Source organism: Lynx rufus, unplaced genomic scaffold, assembly GCF_022079265.1.
Source record: "Lynx rufus isolate CCGP_SWC_20201006 ecotype Redwood Valley unplaced genomic scaffold, mLynRuf1.p SCAF_3, whole genome shotgun sequence".
NCBI classification, from domain to species: domain Eukaryota; kingdom Metazoa; phylum Chordata; class Mammalia; order Carnivora; family Felidae; genus Lynx; species Lynx rufus.
Window position 1 is genome coordinate 131,886,944 of NW_025814845.1, and position 13,560 is coordinate 131,900,503.

Below are 13,560 nucleotides of genomic sequence, written 5' to 3' on the forward strand. Positions count from 1 at the left end.
ACTCTAATTGATTTCCTAGAATGTAAATGTGAGTTCTAAAAGGAAACCATTTTAAAGCAGTTAGTGTAATGGGGTACCCAACTGATGCCTATTAAAAGTTATCAGCACAGATTAAAGATAAATTTTATAGCATGAAAGAAAAGCTTTTTTGAAAAAATTCAACATAGAGATCATTTGATTCCTAATTTTACATTCTTATTCTTGCTTATAAACCTCAAGCCTGCTAATATTCACAAGAAAACAGATTAAAATGACTTTTTCAGGGTTTAGCATTCATCATTTAGGTGTCTAGACTGTCAACATCTCTCAATATCTGAGGCAGGTTTTGACCTGGGAAACACCTGCTATTTTTAGACTGTTGATTTTTCTAGAAATAGTAAAATGTTTTGACTGCAGTGACTAACACAAAGTAAAGACAGAGCCGAGCCCATCATATATATCTCCAATATACGTAAAACTGCATGTGAAATTATAAAAACACTAGGAGGTCTGGTCCCTTGTTTTGTAAAGGCAATTCATTTTCATGTAGACCTCCAGAAAGACAATGTACTTCTGTTTATAAATTAAAGTCAGGAACAAAATGCATACTTACAGAGACACTGCTACTTACTGAATAGGAAGCATCCCCCAGTACTTTTTATCACCTACAACATAAACACATTTCCAGTGGAGGAAATCTGCCTCCAGCACATCCCATCTCTGGCTCTGAATGTACAGATCAATACTCTTCATACTTAAACTATCCCATTTTTTCCTTCTTGTTTTTATAGTGTTTACATATCCAAGAGTCACTACGAGAAATACAGCTGAATCTGATCTGTCCTTTGAGTGGGTAATCCGACTGTAAATCACACTCTTGCAAGAAGGAGTCTTTAGTATATATTTCCAAAGAGCAATTTGAAAACATTAGAAGCTACTGCGTTTTCCCGTGTTCTTAAACAACGTGCACATCTCAGGCTTACATCTCAGGCTTCAAGTATGATAAATCAGAAATGATGAACACTACAGGTCCCCCTTATTTCCAGACCCAGTAAGAGATTTTCAGGAAGGAAGTGAATATTTCATTCTACTCATTTGTTCACATCTTAATCACATTTTAAGCACATGTTCCTTCTTAGCACACTGATTTTAAATATCGCCTGATGCCATAGAAAAAGAAATTATAATGTTTTAATGACTCCCAATTTGCATTTCTAATCACCTCAGACTATGAATGAGAGTGGCAGTATGGGAAACAAGCTGTGATTTATTCCTTAGTGGAAAAAAAGGATAAGTAATACGACTCCTTAAAAGACAGATGTCCTTATAAATACCCAGCAAAAATAACTGCCAGAAACAACATGAGATAAGTACCACGAAAGTCCAACTTCTGTTGTTAATGGTTCCTGATCTCTGTAGTGACTCAAAAGGCAGGTGCAATGGCCAGCTGGGCATATTTAAGTGCGGAAGCCTATCTCCATCTTGCAAACACTGGAAAGCCCAAAATAGTATCCACTCACAAATGAGGCTTTCCTAGAATGCAAATAGCATAGCTTCCAAAAAATGGCATGGCATCTAGAAAGCACATCCACCAAGAAAACTCATTCTCGTCAAGTCCTTAAGTCCCACAAAATATTTCTAGAACCCATGTGTACACAAGAGACCAGAAGGAACCTCACTAGAGAAATGTTGCAGCTTCTCAAGGTAGAGGACACTCACGGGAATTAATTTTCCACAAAACTTGAGAGCCTTTCCCTGAAAAGCGTTAAAGCTGTTTTCTTTGCTTCCTGCAACGTAATAGCTTCAATACACTAATTTGGTGGGCTGGAAGCTGTCTACCTTTTACCACAATCTCCTGATCCCTCACCCAGCCTCATTCCGCATGCCATCCATTTTGTGAATGAAGTATGAAAATAGCTCTTTGTTTACAGAAGGAAGGCAATAGAGAGTAGTGTGGACACAGGCTTACTTTATTTGAGTGTGACGGAGGCTATACAGGCTGCCCTTCTATCCAAGTCCGAACATCCGAACGTTGTCTAATGACTGGGAGAAAGTTCCACCAAGAAGCAGTCAACTACGCACGCCAAAGTAGAATGCTGCTAATCCACTGTCTGCTCAGAAAGTGACAGAATATAACTAACCCTGAAACAGCGAGACCACCTTTTCTTTTACGTGGTTTGTTCAGTGCAAACTCTGCAGGAAGCACACTGCAAACAGTCTCAGGGCCTTTGAATGCAGCCATCCAGGACACCTTTCCACTTTTTTCTTGCCTCTACTCATATTTACAACACTAGATAGATTCTTCCTGCCTCCCGCACATGATATGCCTTCTCAGGTCTGTATTCTTTCGCGGACGCTATTCCCTCCACCTAGAATGTTTTCCTCTTTTCCTCTCTCAAACCCACTTCAAAATATGTCACGTCCCCTGTGGGAACTTCTCTCCCTGCACTTCTCTTCCAGGCACAATCAATCGCTTCATCCATCAAAGGAGGATTTTTGAAGTGAAATAAAGCATTCTGTGTTCCCATAGAACGTCGAGCACAGCGCCACAGACCGTGAGACAAAGGAAGGACCGGTCATCCTTCTTGGACAGAGCTCCTCAAGGGCAGAACCGCATCTTCTTCTTTGTGTGTCCAGCACCTAGTGCAGAGCTTCGCCAAGAGCAGATGCTTATGAATACGTGCTGAATAAAAACAATGTTCTAATAAAACGTTAGACCATTTAACTCAGGAAGGAAGAAGCATGTGACTCCGTCCTGGCTTGGAGTCAGACCTAGGTCCAAACATTTACCAGCTCTGAGCCCTTGGCTAAGCTACTTAGCTAGCGAAGCCTTGGTGTTTTTCTCATTCATACCCCACGGGGAGGTTATAAAGATAAGCTGTCTACTGTCTACAGACATTGAGCCCAAGTGTGGCAACTAACAGGCACTCTTCGGGTGTCATTATTAAGCATTACAAAACCAGAGACCCACTGGGAGATCTTTAGACCCATCTACCGACCCACAAAAAACACATCCAAATACTGCGCTCCCTGTGTCTCTCCTGAGAGCTCTCACGGCGGTCTTACCAGGACGCAGTGACCAGTAATAGTACAAATCTATATCCTTGCCTTTACCATCAATGTGCCTCATGCTGTTTGGGGATGTTGGTTTCCCTCAGAAAAACAGGCCCTCCATTCTCCACTCCCTGCAACAACCTAATACACACCTCATTTGATTGAAAAATGGCTCAACTACTATCCGATAGGGTAAAAGCCCAGTACAAAAAAAATCATAGTTTGAAAGTAAAAGAATAATAAAGCCTAACACCAAGAAAGCAAAATTAGCGAGGCCGGCTTGGCAAAGATGGTTTGGCTTAGACAGAAGTCAAATACCCAGGGAAGAAACCGTTCAGTCACCAGAGGACGGGCAGTAACTTCTTGAAGATGGCAAAGGAAACCTAATTTGAAGTCAGATAACAGGATCGGCTCAGCTCGATTTAAAATGCATTCTCGTGAAGTCAAAGATGAAACGAGCTAACGCTACTCCCAAAATCACTCTGAGTAACTTGACTTTAACGATAAATGTCGTTAGTATGACGCCTCTTTATCATTTGTAGCTCCTTTTGTTCTCAGATTTGGAAAATTTACAAACAGAATTTTGGTCATTTAATCCTGTTTTTGGCAGGCCATTCAAGTCCGCACCTATGAATTTATTTCCTGATGTTGTTGACATTCAAGAGAAATTTGAACCTTGGAATAGAATACCCTATATATTATAATGTAAATAAAAATGAAGGCCACTCATTAAATTCATTCGAAAGAATAACAGGTTGTGCTTTCTAGAGCTCACTAAGCCATGCTTATTTAGTCATTCCCATGGAACTTGTACCAGGGAGACATCCTCCTAAACGAAATGCTCAAACTTATTGTTTAAAAAAAAAAACCCCCCTGTGGAATCAAGTATTCAAATGTCAACCATCCTCTTCATCATCAATTCATAAACCAAAATACTGAAATAAACATCCATGGATCGGGTACACCTGCTTAAAATAAAGTCTCGACATGTAATAGTAACAATTCTAAACATAGCATTTCAAGTTATTTGCCAAACTGTCAGATTGCTACCCCAACAGAAATACTGTAATAGATATTAGCCAGAGTATCTGTCATATGTAATCAATGTGATTACTTTCACATTGTTTTCCGTAGTGTTCTTATAAGCTGTATTTCAGGACCACAGGCGTCCCATCTTCCTTCACAACCCACAAAGCATGCAACCCCCTAAAGTAATAAAGAATGGCTTTTACACAATGCATCAGAATGTTAAAATGAGAATCCCATTTGCCTAGTTGGTTCTTTACATAAGCAAAAATACATCACCACATTAGCAGTTTAATACTGTTGCACTCAACAGTGACCTTGATGACGTCATTTCAGCTCTCCAAGTCTCACTTTACACATAGGTGAGGACAGCCTCTCAGGATCCTTCTAGTCCTAACATTCCACACGCCATATTTATTGCTGACGTCCATCCCGCACAAGTTATCTGTGAGCCACAAGCAGAGGATGGAAAGCACACTGCTTTTTTGAGGCACGTTTAGCCATCTAAAATTTACCATTATTCAGATCCTTGGTCCATATCACACAACACCCCATCTTTGGAAAACACAGAGAGAGGTATGCACACCAATGGCACTTTTAAGAAAGTCACTAGCACCAGTTCTAGGAAACTTACCCACTTGCTTGGTACATGCTCACCAGGTAACATGGTATATTTACCAAGATTATAAAGTAGTACTCTGATTGGCATATCCCATCACAACCAATAAATAAACAAGTTTAGCTTCCTATGAAAAATCTAAAACAAAGTACAAGTTCCAAGACCAAAAAGACATCTTCAAAGATGGCCTAATATTATAGCCAACACCACAGTCTTACTCTAATAAGGCACTACATCCAGAACCATGCAACAAATATTTATTGAGCACATACTGTATACAACCCCCTGTTCCAGATGCTAAAGCTCCAAGCTCCTGAAGAGAGCAAGTCAGACAAGGTCCATACCCTCAGGGAACTCGTGCACTCTGGGGGTGGTGGTCGGGGTACGCTGACGATGACTTAACTCATTAATAACAAGAAGAATATACAAATGTGTCAATAAGCACTATGCAGTTAGTTAGCTTTGATGTGATTGTGAGGGCTGGCTAATTCAGATTAAGTGGTCAGGAAAAGACCTCACTGAGAAAGTGATCCATTTAATTCAGATGCCAGTAAGGGGCTACCCACGCACATGCACCTGACCAGTGCTGCCCACAGAAACAAGGACAACCAACGGAGGACTACAATCCCGTGCCATCCCATCGTAGGCCACATCCCTATGCCTCATCTCACTTCCCAGCCCCCAACCCTTGAGGCAGCACAACAAAAGAAGCTGCAAGAAAGAGGCTTTGAAAAGGCCATCTCCTTTCTTCACTCAAGGTCCTTCACGCCTCAGCTTGGCCTCTGCTGCCAGGCAGAGAGCAGAAGAGAGAGGTGTTGGAACTCCAATATGACTGAAATTGTGAGTAGCTAAAAGTGTGAAAATGGATAATAATCAACGGGGCAGGAAGGAACCGACCAATCAGGAAGGAGGCCAGCGGGGTGGAAATAGTACCCTAGAATTCCTGAACTATCAAACACTAACCTTGTCGTTTCTGATTCACAGATGGTCAGTTTGTCCTAAAAGAGGAGCAGTGGCTCCTTCCCAGCCCGTTAGGAATATTTCAAGATTTTAACAATCTGTGGGGTGGTGCTGGTGCATCCCAAATAAAAATCAACCACTAGAGGTGTCCTTAGGAAATGAAATAAGAGAGATTCACACACACACACACACACACACACACACACACACACACACCCCACAGTTGGCAGAGGTGGTAGAGAAAAATATCACAGACAGACTGTTTCATATATGAGTTACACAGAGATAATACAGCATTGCATAGCGATACTCTGGCTACGTGTGGTACTTCCAAATAAAACCAGAAACATCAAAACTAGACCTAGTAAATAAAGGGACTTTTATGACTTCTACCACTTGAGCTAACACCAATAGAAACCCATGAGGAAACTTTTTGCAATTCTGGAAACATTTTTTTACGGGGGTGGGGGAGTATGGACATGATGAATGCACTGATTCAATTACTATTTATTTAACACTCATCACATTATGATTAGAATTCTATTTCTACAACAAATGTGCAAGAATATAAAGAAGATCTGTAAAAAAATAAGTGCCAGGAAGGACGAAATAAGAATGGACAAAGCTAAGATTTTGGTGTCCAAGATGGAGCTCTCTAAAACGCCACCACTGGGGAATATTTAGGGTCAGATCCTGGTGTCTATTCACAACTATGTAAAGCCTACTACAGACTTGGTCACCTTTTAGAGGTAAATAAAAAATATATCACATTAAGTGTAAAAGATAACAGTTGGTAGGAGGGAAACGTTACCCAAAAAATAGAATGGGCCTTTTTTGGTCATCTATTGTGAAAAACAATATTCATCATTACATAATGACACTTTACTTCTTCAACTTCCTCAACAATCTCAAACAGAGCAGAGAACAAGGAGGAAGTTCTTTAAAAAAAAAAAGCCTCTAAACAACAAAAATAAATGTCACAAAGGTCATGCACTACAACTTATAGACTAACTCACAGGAAGTCCCTTTAGCACTCAGTCAGAGACTATTTAGTCTTGGACACCATTCTAGGGATTGTGATTACCTATTTTCAGTAAAATTGAGCTTTGAAGGGTACCCTTAAAAGGGTAGGGGGAATGGACACAACTTTGTTAGACACAGGCACATGGCAGGAAGAGGAGGAGCAAGTTGGCATTAAAAAAGAGACAGAGACAGAGACAGAGAAGCCACAAGCATAAGATACATGCACTCAGATAGGCATCACTAGATAACCACCTGTCTGCAGAGTAAATGGCCCCACAGGCCACAAAAGTTCTTGTGGAAAAGAGCACATACAATAAATGATTTTCACAGGGATAACCCTAATAGAGGCATATTCCAAATCTATACTCAAAATGGTTAAAGGAAATGAGAACAATAAGCACATTTCAGGTCTATGGATGAATTAAAAACACTTACCAATGACACAAAGTGGGTGAGGCCTTACTCCATCAACAACTTTGTGATTGGCGTCTATCTGGGCTACATGCTATAGATAAAGTAAGCTTTGGTTCTTTTCGTTTTTTGATGTATATGATCCCTTCTGCTACAACTCAGGAGAACCAGCCCAGAACTTGTCAATTTCAGAGTAGGTATTCTCTTCTAAGTGAGTGCACACAGATATTAGTAATTTTTCCTGTGGTCATTCAAGAAGTATAGGCCAGGAACCCTATATAAGTCAGTGTTCTTATCTTTTTTTTTTTTTTTAATTTTTTTTTTTCAACGTTTATTTATTTTTGGGACAGAGAGAGACAGAGCATGAACGGGGGAGGGGCAGAGAGAGAAGGAAACACAGAATCGGAAACAGGCTCCAGGCTCCGAGCCATCAGCCCAGAGCCTGACGCGGGGCTCGAACTCACGGACCGCAAGATCGTGACCTGGCTGAAGTCGGACGCTTAACCGACTGCGCCACCCAGGCGCCCCCAGTGTTCTTATCTTTTATGTCCTTTACGTTACATCTGGAGACCCTTGGTTTATATGTGAGACTTCACAGTTAGAAGTCAGGTTCAAGATGAAGGACACAAAGGTAACTCATAATATTGGAGGATAAAACTATTCTCACAGCAAAGTGGCAAGAATTGCAAATAGCGTTAAGTCAAAAGTCAGGTAAGTCATAATAACAGGGTAAATGACACCGATCCCTCAAAACGAATTTTGAAGCACCTGCATATGATTCACTCTAAATCCAAATATCTAGCATTGGCTACAGCAATCAATTTCCATTTATTTACAACACCTCTTGGGACACTAAGTCAATACTGAAATGACGCAGTCCTGGGGATCTGATTGTGTCAACATTTGAGACTTCAGAATACTGAAGAAAAGATAGTATCATTGGGGAAAGGTCTTTGAAAGCAAGAATGAATTACTATAGTCATAATAAATAGCTCGATTTGGACACTGGGCACTTAGAAGACCTTTCACAAAATGATGCAATGCACACAATGGACCAATGACATTTCTATGTGGCATCTCCAGAAGGGTCTGTACTTCCAGAACTGGGCAATCATCAAAATTGAGAATAGCAAGAGGGCAATCAAAAATCAATCATGAATCACTATTAGGGCAAAAAATACCCACATAAGGGAATTGAAAATTGGAACACCCCCCCCCCCATAAAAAAAAAGGAAGAAGAAGAAGAAGAAGAAGAAGAAGAAGAAGAAGAAGAAGAAGAAGAAAGAAGAAGTTCCAGCAAATGTGTTCACATTCCAGGTGGAGCTTCTTTGGCACCAACCTGTCATCCTCAAATCTTGGAACCTCGAAGCATAAAATCAACCTGAGCATGTGCAGGAAAATAGCTCTATATTGCCCCCTAGTGCTGGATAGTCCCACTTCTCAGGCTGAAAACTACAAGGTGAGTAGTTCCCTTACCTCTAGTTACTTCCTGCTGCCAACCCTCCCAGGAGCTAAACATAGCCCAATCCTCTACCCACAGATTAGGAAACAGCCAGGCTATTTTTAGCATCATGCAACGTAGGAATGGAAATGGCCCAGCCTCTGATGGCAACAGAATGTGTGTGGCCTGCCTGGCTTAATGAACTCACCTCTCCTGAGAGTGTGAACCTACTCAGTAAAGTGGCCAACGACCACAGGAGAGGTCTAGGGCCCATTACAAAGAGGTGATGGGAGGCGGATCACAAGAAAGAATGACAATCAGAGGCACAAGTAGCAAAGGGAATCAGGAAGATGACAGATGCCAGGCTTGATAAAAACAGAAGCAGAAGGAGAAATGATAATGGCACAGGAACAATAAAAAAATAGAAGACAGAAGCCAGGAATATTGTGCACTGTCATTTTAGAGAAGCTTGTCTAGTAAGAAACAATATTTTGAATTGGACATTTATTTTACATGAAAAAGAACAAAGGTTGGTCTGATCTGTTTCCTGCCAGGGTACAGCTGGTGCTGGGGCTCCTTTGATCACTTTCCCCCAGTCCTCTGCAGCTCCTGTGATTAGAGATAGATCCCTAGGCTGCCCTTTGATCAGCAGCTCAAGCAGCCTGCAGGTGCCATGAGCCATCACATTAGCAAGTTGTAAGAAGCAACTACATTAATAGTGACTGATAAATGTGATAATGTATATTTACTGCACATACAGCAAATACCAAACAATGTCTACAAAAATCCCAGGAATGCTTATTTAATCTATCTCTGTACTCTAAAACTTTCTGTGCTTTCTTAAAGATGAACACTTTCAGAGAGTTTAAATGCAAAGTTGAAGTTTTAAAACACCCCAATACATAAAGAAAAAGTTGCTGTGACTTAAAAACAGAGCACACACCATTCTGATTTTCTAGGTACGCCGCTTGTGTTCCTTTCGCCTGGTTAATAAAGTGACAGCATCCTTGCATTCTGAATAGATGGCATCCAAAGCAGTAAAAACATGCACACTTCTTTTCAAGTAAAGTTAAGAGCCACCACTTGTAAACAGGGTATTTAATATTCTAATTTTAGACAGCCTACATTAACATTGTGGTTTCATGGGCAGTATAAAATTTCTATTTACAAAGTATTCTCAAAAATGACTTCATAATGGTAGATCAAGAGAAAAAGAGTTTAGAAATTGAATGATGTAAATCATATGGGGTTCAGAGGCTAAGCAAATTACACACCCTGACGCTGCCCTGGCTTTATGAAAGGAGCCTTTCTCCAGCTCTGTGCAATCCCAGCCCAAGGGAACTTGCATCTGAGAGTTTTCTAAACATTTCAGGTACACTTGAAAGCTGAAAGTAATTCTCATTTCCTATGCAGGATTAAGTCGTTTCCAGCACACACAAAATAGCAGTCATTCACCGACACATATAAAAACACACACCAGAAAGGTAAGGACTTCAGAGTACAAAGGCACATTTAAAAAAAAAAAAAAAAAAAAAAAGAGCGCAAGAGAAATACATATTTAACTCTCCCCCAAAACGTCCACACGGCCTCTTGACCTGTGTATTTCCTATCTACGTACTGATTAACTGATGCCTTTCCACTTTGAGTGCTTCAATTAATGCAGCTGATAGATTTCCTCAAACATCCCCCTCCCCATGAAAAAGAAAAGCTGAGAAAAGTCAAACATGCCAAGACTCATTCATTTTGGACTCATTTTTAGAGGCAGTTCTTGGACTTACAACTCCGGCAATGAAAGGTTCTGCAATGTGCGTTTGAACTGACGTTCACAATCGCTCCCAGAATGTCCTCTCTAACTGAGCCAGCAGTGGCACTCACGTTGCCCTGTTACAGCTTTGTGGCAGCTCCCGAAGCTGCAAACTGCACGTAACCTCCTCAAGCCCATGCCAATGAACGCAGCGCGCGTTTGCATGGAGAGACGATAACACCCTCGCAGGCTGGTGTACATCACACACTAACGCACAATGCCAACGTAACACATACAGCGAGAAACAAGAAGGGGGAGAAGGGGGGGAAAGACTCACCGTTCTGTTCCTTGTTGCTGGAGTACTGGAATTTACTACTCAGGTTGGACTCAGCCTGAGTCCCGTGTCTCTGGCCGGCCAGGGCAGATGTCAGCAGGAGAAGCCCGAAGAGGAGCATTTGGCTGACTGGGGCGAGAACTCACTCACGGCGGGCACTTTGGAAGCAGCTACTCCTGAGTCTCTTTCACCACCGCCAGGGGAAGGCTGCACTGGGGTGGAAGCGCCGAGCCTGCTCTGGCAGCAAGGAATCGCAGGGTAGTTTCCACATAATCCCATCCAAAACTTTTTCCTAGAGTCCTCTTCTGTGTCTCCAGTTTTTGAAAAGGATCAAAGCAAAACCTGGACCTGAACCAGTTTCCCAAGGTTTAAACAAATCCTGAGCTGTGCCGAAGTGGTGGGGGTGGGGGTGAAGGCGAGGGAGGAAAGAGGGGGTGGGGACGCGGGGGAGCCGGGGGAGCGGCGAGAAGTCACCAGCAAGTTGCTGGGAGCACCTGTCAGTTCGGGGGACAGGACAGAGGCGAAAACTCCAGGGTCGAGCGAAGCCAGCCCGAAGCCAAGTCGGCGGCGAGCACTTTCTGATCAATAACAAAGCTGCCAATAGATGCGCTCTCCGGGCGCCCCTCTCCCCCGCCCCACCCCCACCCCCGAAGGGGGAGGGGGAAGAAACAAGGCTAGGGCGCCGCGGCGGGTCCCCGGGGCCGCGGAGCCGGAGCGAGGCCGGGGGGCTCCGGGCCGAGGCCGCCCCGGGCGCCGGCGGAGGGAGGCCGCTGGGCTCCCGCTCCCCAGCCCGGCGCGCAGCCTGCGCCCGGTCCCGACCGCCGCAGCAGCACGGATCCCGGCACCTGGCTGGAGTTTTCCGCGGCCAAAGTTCACCTTGTTTGGGTGCGTCCCCCGCTCCTCGAAGCCAAGGGAAATTCGGCAGCTCGGGGTCACCGCGGGGCTCCAGTCGTACCCGGTCCCCTCCCCCCACGCCTCGGGCTCCGCGCAAACCTCGGGGCTCCGCGCGGCGTCTCGGCACCGGGGAGAGAGAGAGAAGGCCGGCGGCCCAAGGCTCCGGCTTGTCCCCTCCCCTTCTCTACCTTCCCCCAGCCGGCGGCAGTCGGGAGGAGGGGGCCGTGGGCAGAGCCCGGGCGGAGCGCGCGGCTGGCGAGCGGGGGAGGCTGCGCCGCTCTCCCGCGGGCGGCCGCAGGGGCGGGCGAGGGTCGGCGCCTCCGGGAGGGGCAGCCCCGGGCCGCGTCCGCTCGCGCCGACTCGGGCCGCCAACTGGCGGTCCAACAGGTGCTGGCACAGACAGGGGGTGCTGCGGGGCTCGCTGCAGACAAGACCTAAACGGCCCAGGCGAGGAATGCAGCCGGAGCGGCCCCTGGTTTCCTTCCCCCGGGACACCCCTAGCCCCAAATAAAGAGCAAGATGGGTGGCGAAGGGTACTGCAGACGCAAAACTGAGTGCAGAAGAACTTCCTGCAACTCTCCCTCGTCCCCCGCCCCCCGTGGTCGTGACTCGTCATTAATTTCCGAGGGGATCCCCGTAACCAAAGGCTTGGCCAGAGTTTCTGGACCGGAGGAAGAAGGGAAATTAGATTTCAAAGATTTCCCTTCAGTTGCCAGCTCTCTGAAGCGAGATGGAGAGAAGAAAAGTAAAGACAAATAGCCAGCACATTAACAGCAACATTCATTCATTTCGCAAACACTGTTATTTGTTGACCGCCTACTGTGTCAGGCACTGTTCTAGGAGCTGGGGCGGCGGTCGTGAAAACACAAGAAAGTTTCTGTTCTCCGGAAGCTTGCATACTAGTTGAACTTCATTAAATTAATATCAAGAGAGTCCCGTGGCAAGCAAATCATCACAAATGGCACCCTGCCTCTTGCTAAATTAAGTCCATGCAAACAATTTGGCCAGGTATGGTGTTCCACGGGGGGCTGGAAGAAAGGATATAGCCTTAAGGTACATGCTGAAATATGCGTGGAGTCTCAAATGGCTCTTTTTCAGGAGACCCTTTCTGGCCTTGCAAGGCCATCTACTGAGGGTGGAAGAGAGCTGCCCTTTAAAAGGATCCAGGGATGCTTGAGAAAGGCACGTTCACCTATAGGACCAAACCAGGAGCTGACCTTCCTCAGTCATGCTGAAAAGGCCAAGCCCTCTCCCTGTATTTGGACACCCACTGAGACCCACCAACTTGACCTCTCTGCAATATCCTGGTCCTCTTTTTTTTTGCTTCTTAAAATTCAAATAAGCTCAATTCCTCTTTACTCACCTATCCCATTCATTCATTCATTCATTCATTCATTCATTCATTCTTATTTCTTTACCACTTCTGTCTTCACAGTACAAGATATCAAGGCAAATATACAAGGCCCATTCTCTGACTTTAAAGAATTTACAGGTTAGCAGACACAAGGCTTGTTACTTTATGCACTTCAGCAGCTCCCCAACATGACAGTGAATCCATATTTGCATGACAAATATGTATCAAAACTACTTTGTAGATTTGGGGGGGAGGGGTGTTCCCAATTTTAATAACATAATGAGACTTGTTATATAAAAGACATGCTTTATGAGTGTGTTTTAATCTATTTGTAATAAAACCAATTACTAATTTGTAGTTAAGCCTTCTAACTTTGTAAGTTAATTTTCTAATCAGGATTTTTCTAAATGAGGCTGTTAAATGTCCTATAGTTGACATTTCTTGACCACCCACATAGAGTGTGTGTGTGTGTGTGTGTGTGTGTGTGTGTGTGTGTGTCTGCAGATTTAATCCACTTGCTCTCATGAGATTATAAGGGTGATGACTACTCTTTATTTTGTATCATTTCATATTGGCTAGAACAGTGCCTGGCTCAGGGGGATAATAAATAAACACTCTTGACTGACTGACAGTTTTCTTTATTGGAGTCACTTACATTCTCCCTGGAATTTCAGCATGAAGGTTGTATTTGAAAAGTTACAGATGATCTAGAATAATACTC

The 13,560-nt window shown here is 43.8% G+C and overlaps 1 protein-coding gene across 1 annotated transcript in view; it reads right to left on the reverse strand.

The window, feature by feature from the left end:
- PDGFC (platelet derived growth factor C) overlaps positions 1–11,264 on the reverse strand; it is a 204,247-nt gene extending 192,983 nt beyond the window's left edge. Inside the window, exon 1 of the mRNA XM_047092102.1 lies at positions 10,595–11,264. Coding sequence (XP_046948058.1) covers positions 10,595–10,712 — 118 coding nt within the window. The 5' untranslated portion in view covers positions 10,713–11,264. The remainder of the gene's footprint in view (positions 1–10,594) is intronic.
- Positions 11,265–13,560: the final 2,296 nt, after the last annotated feature.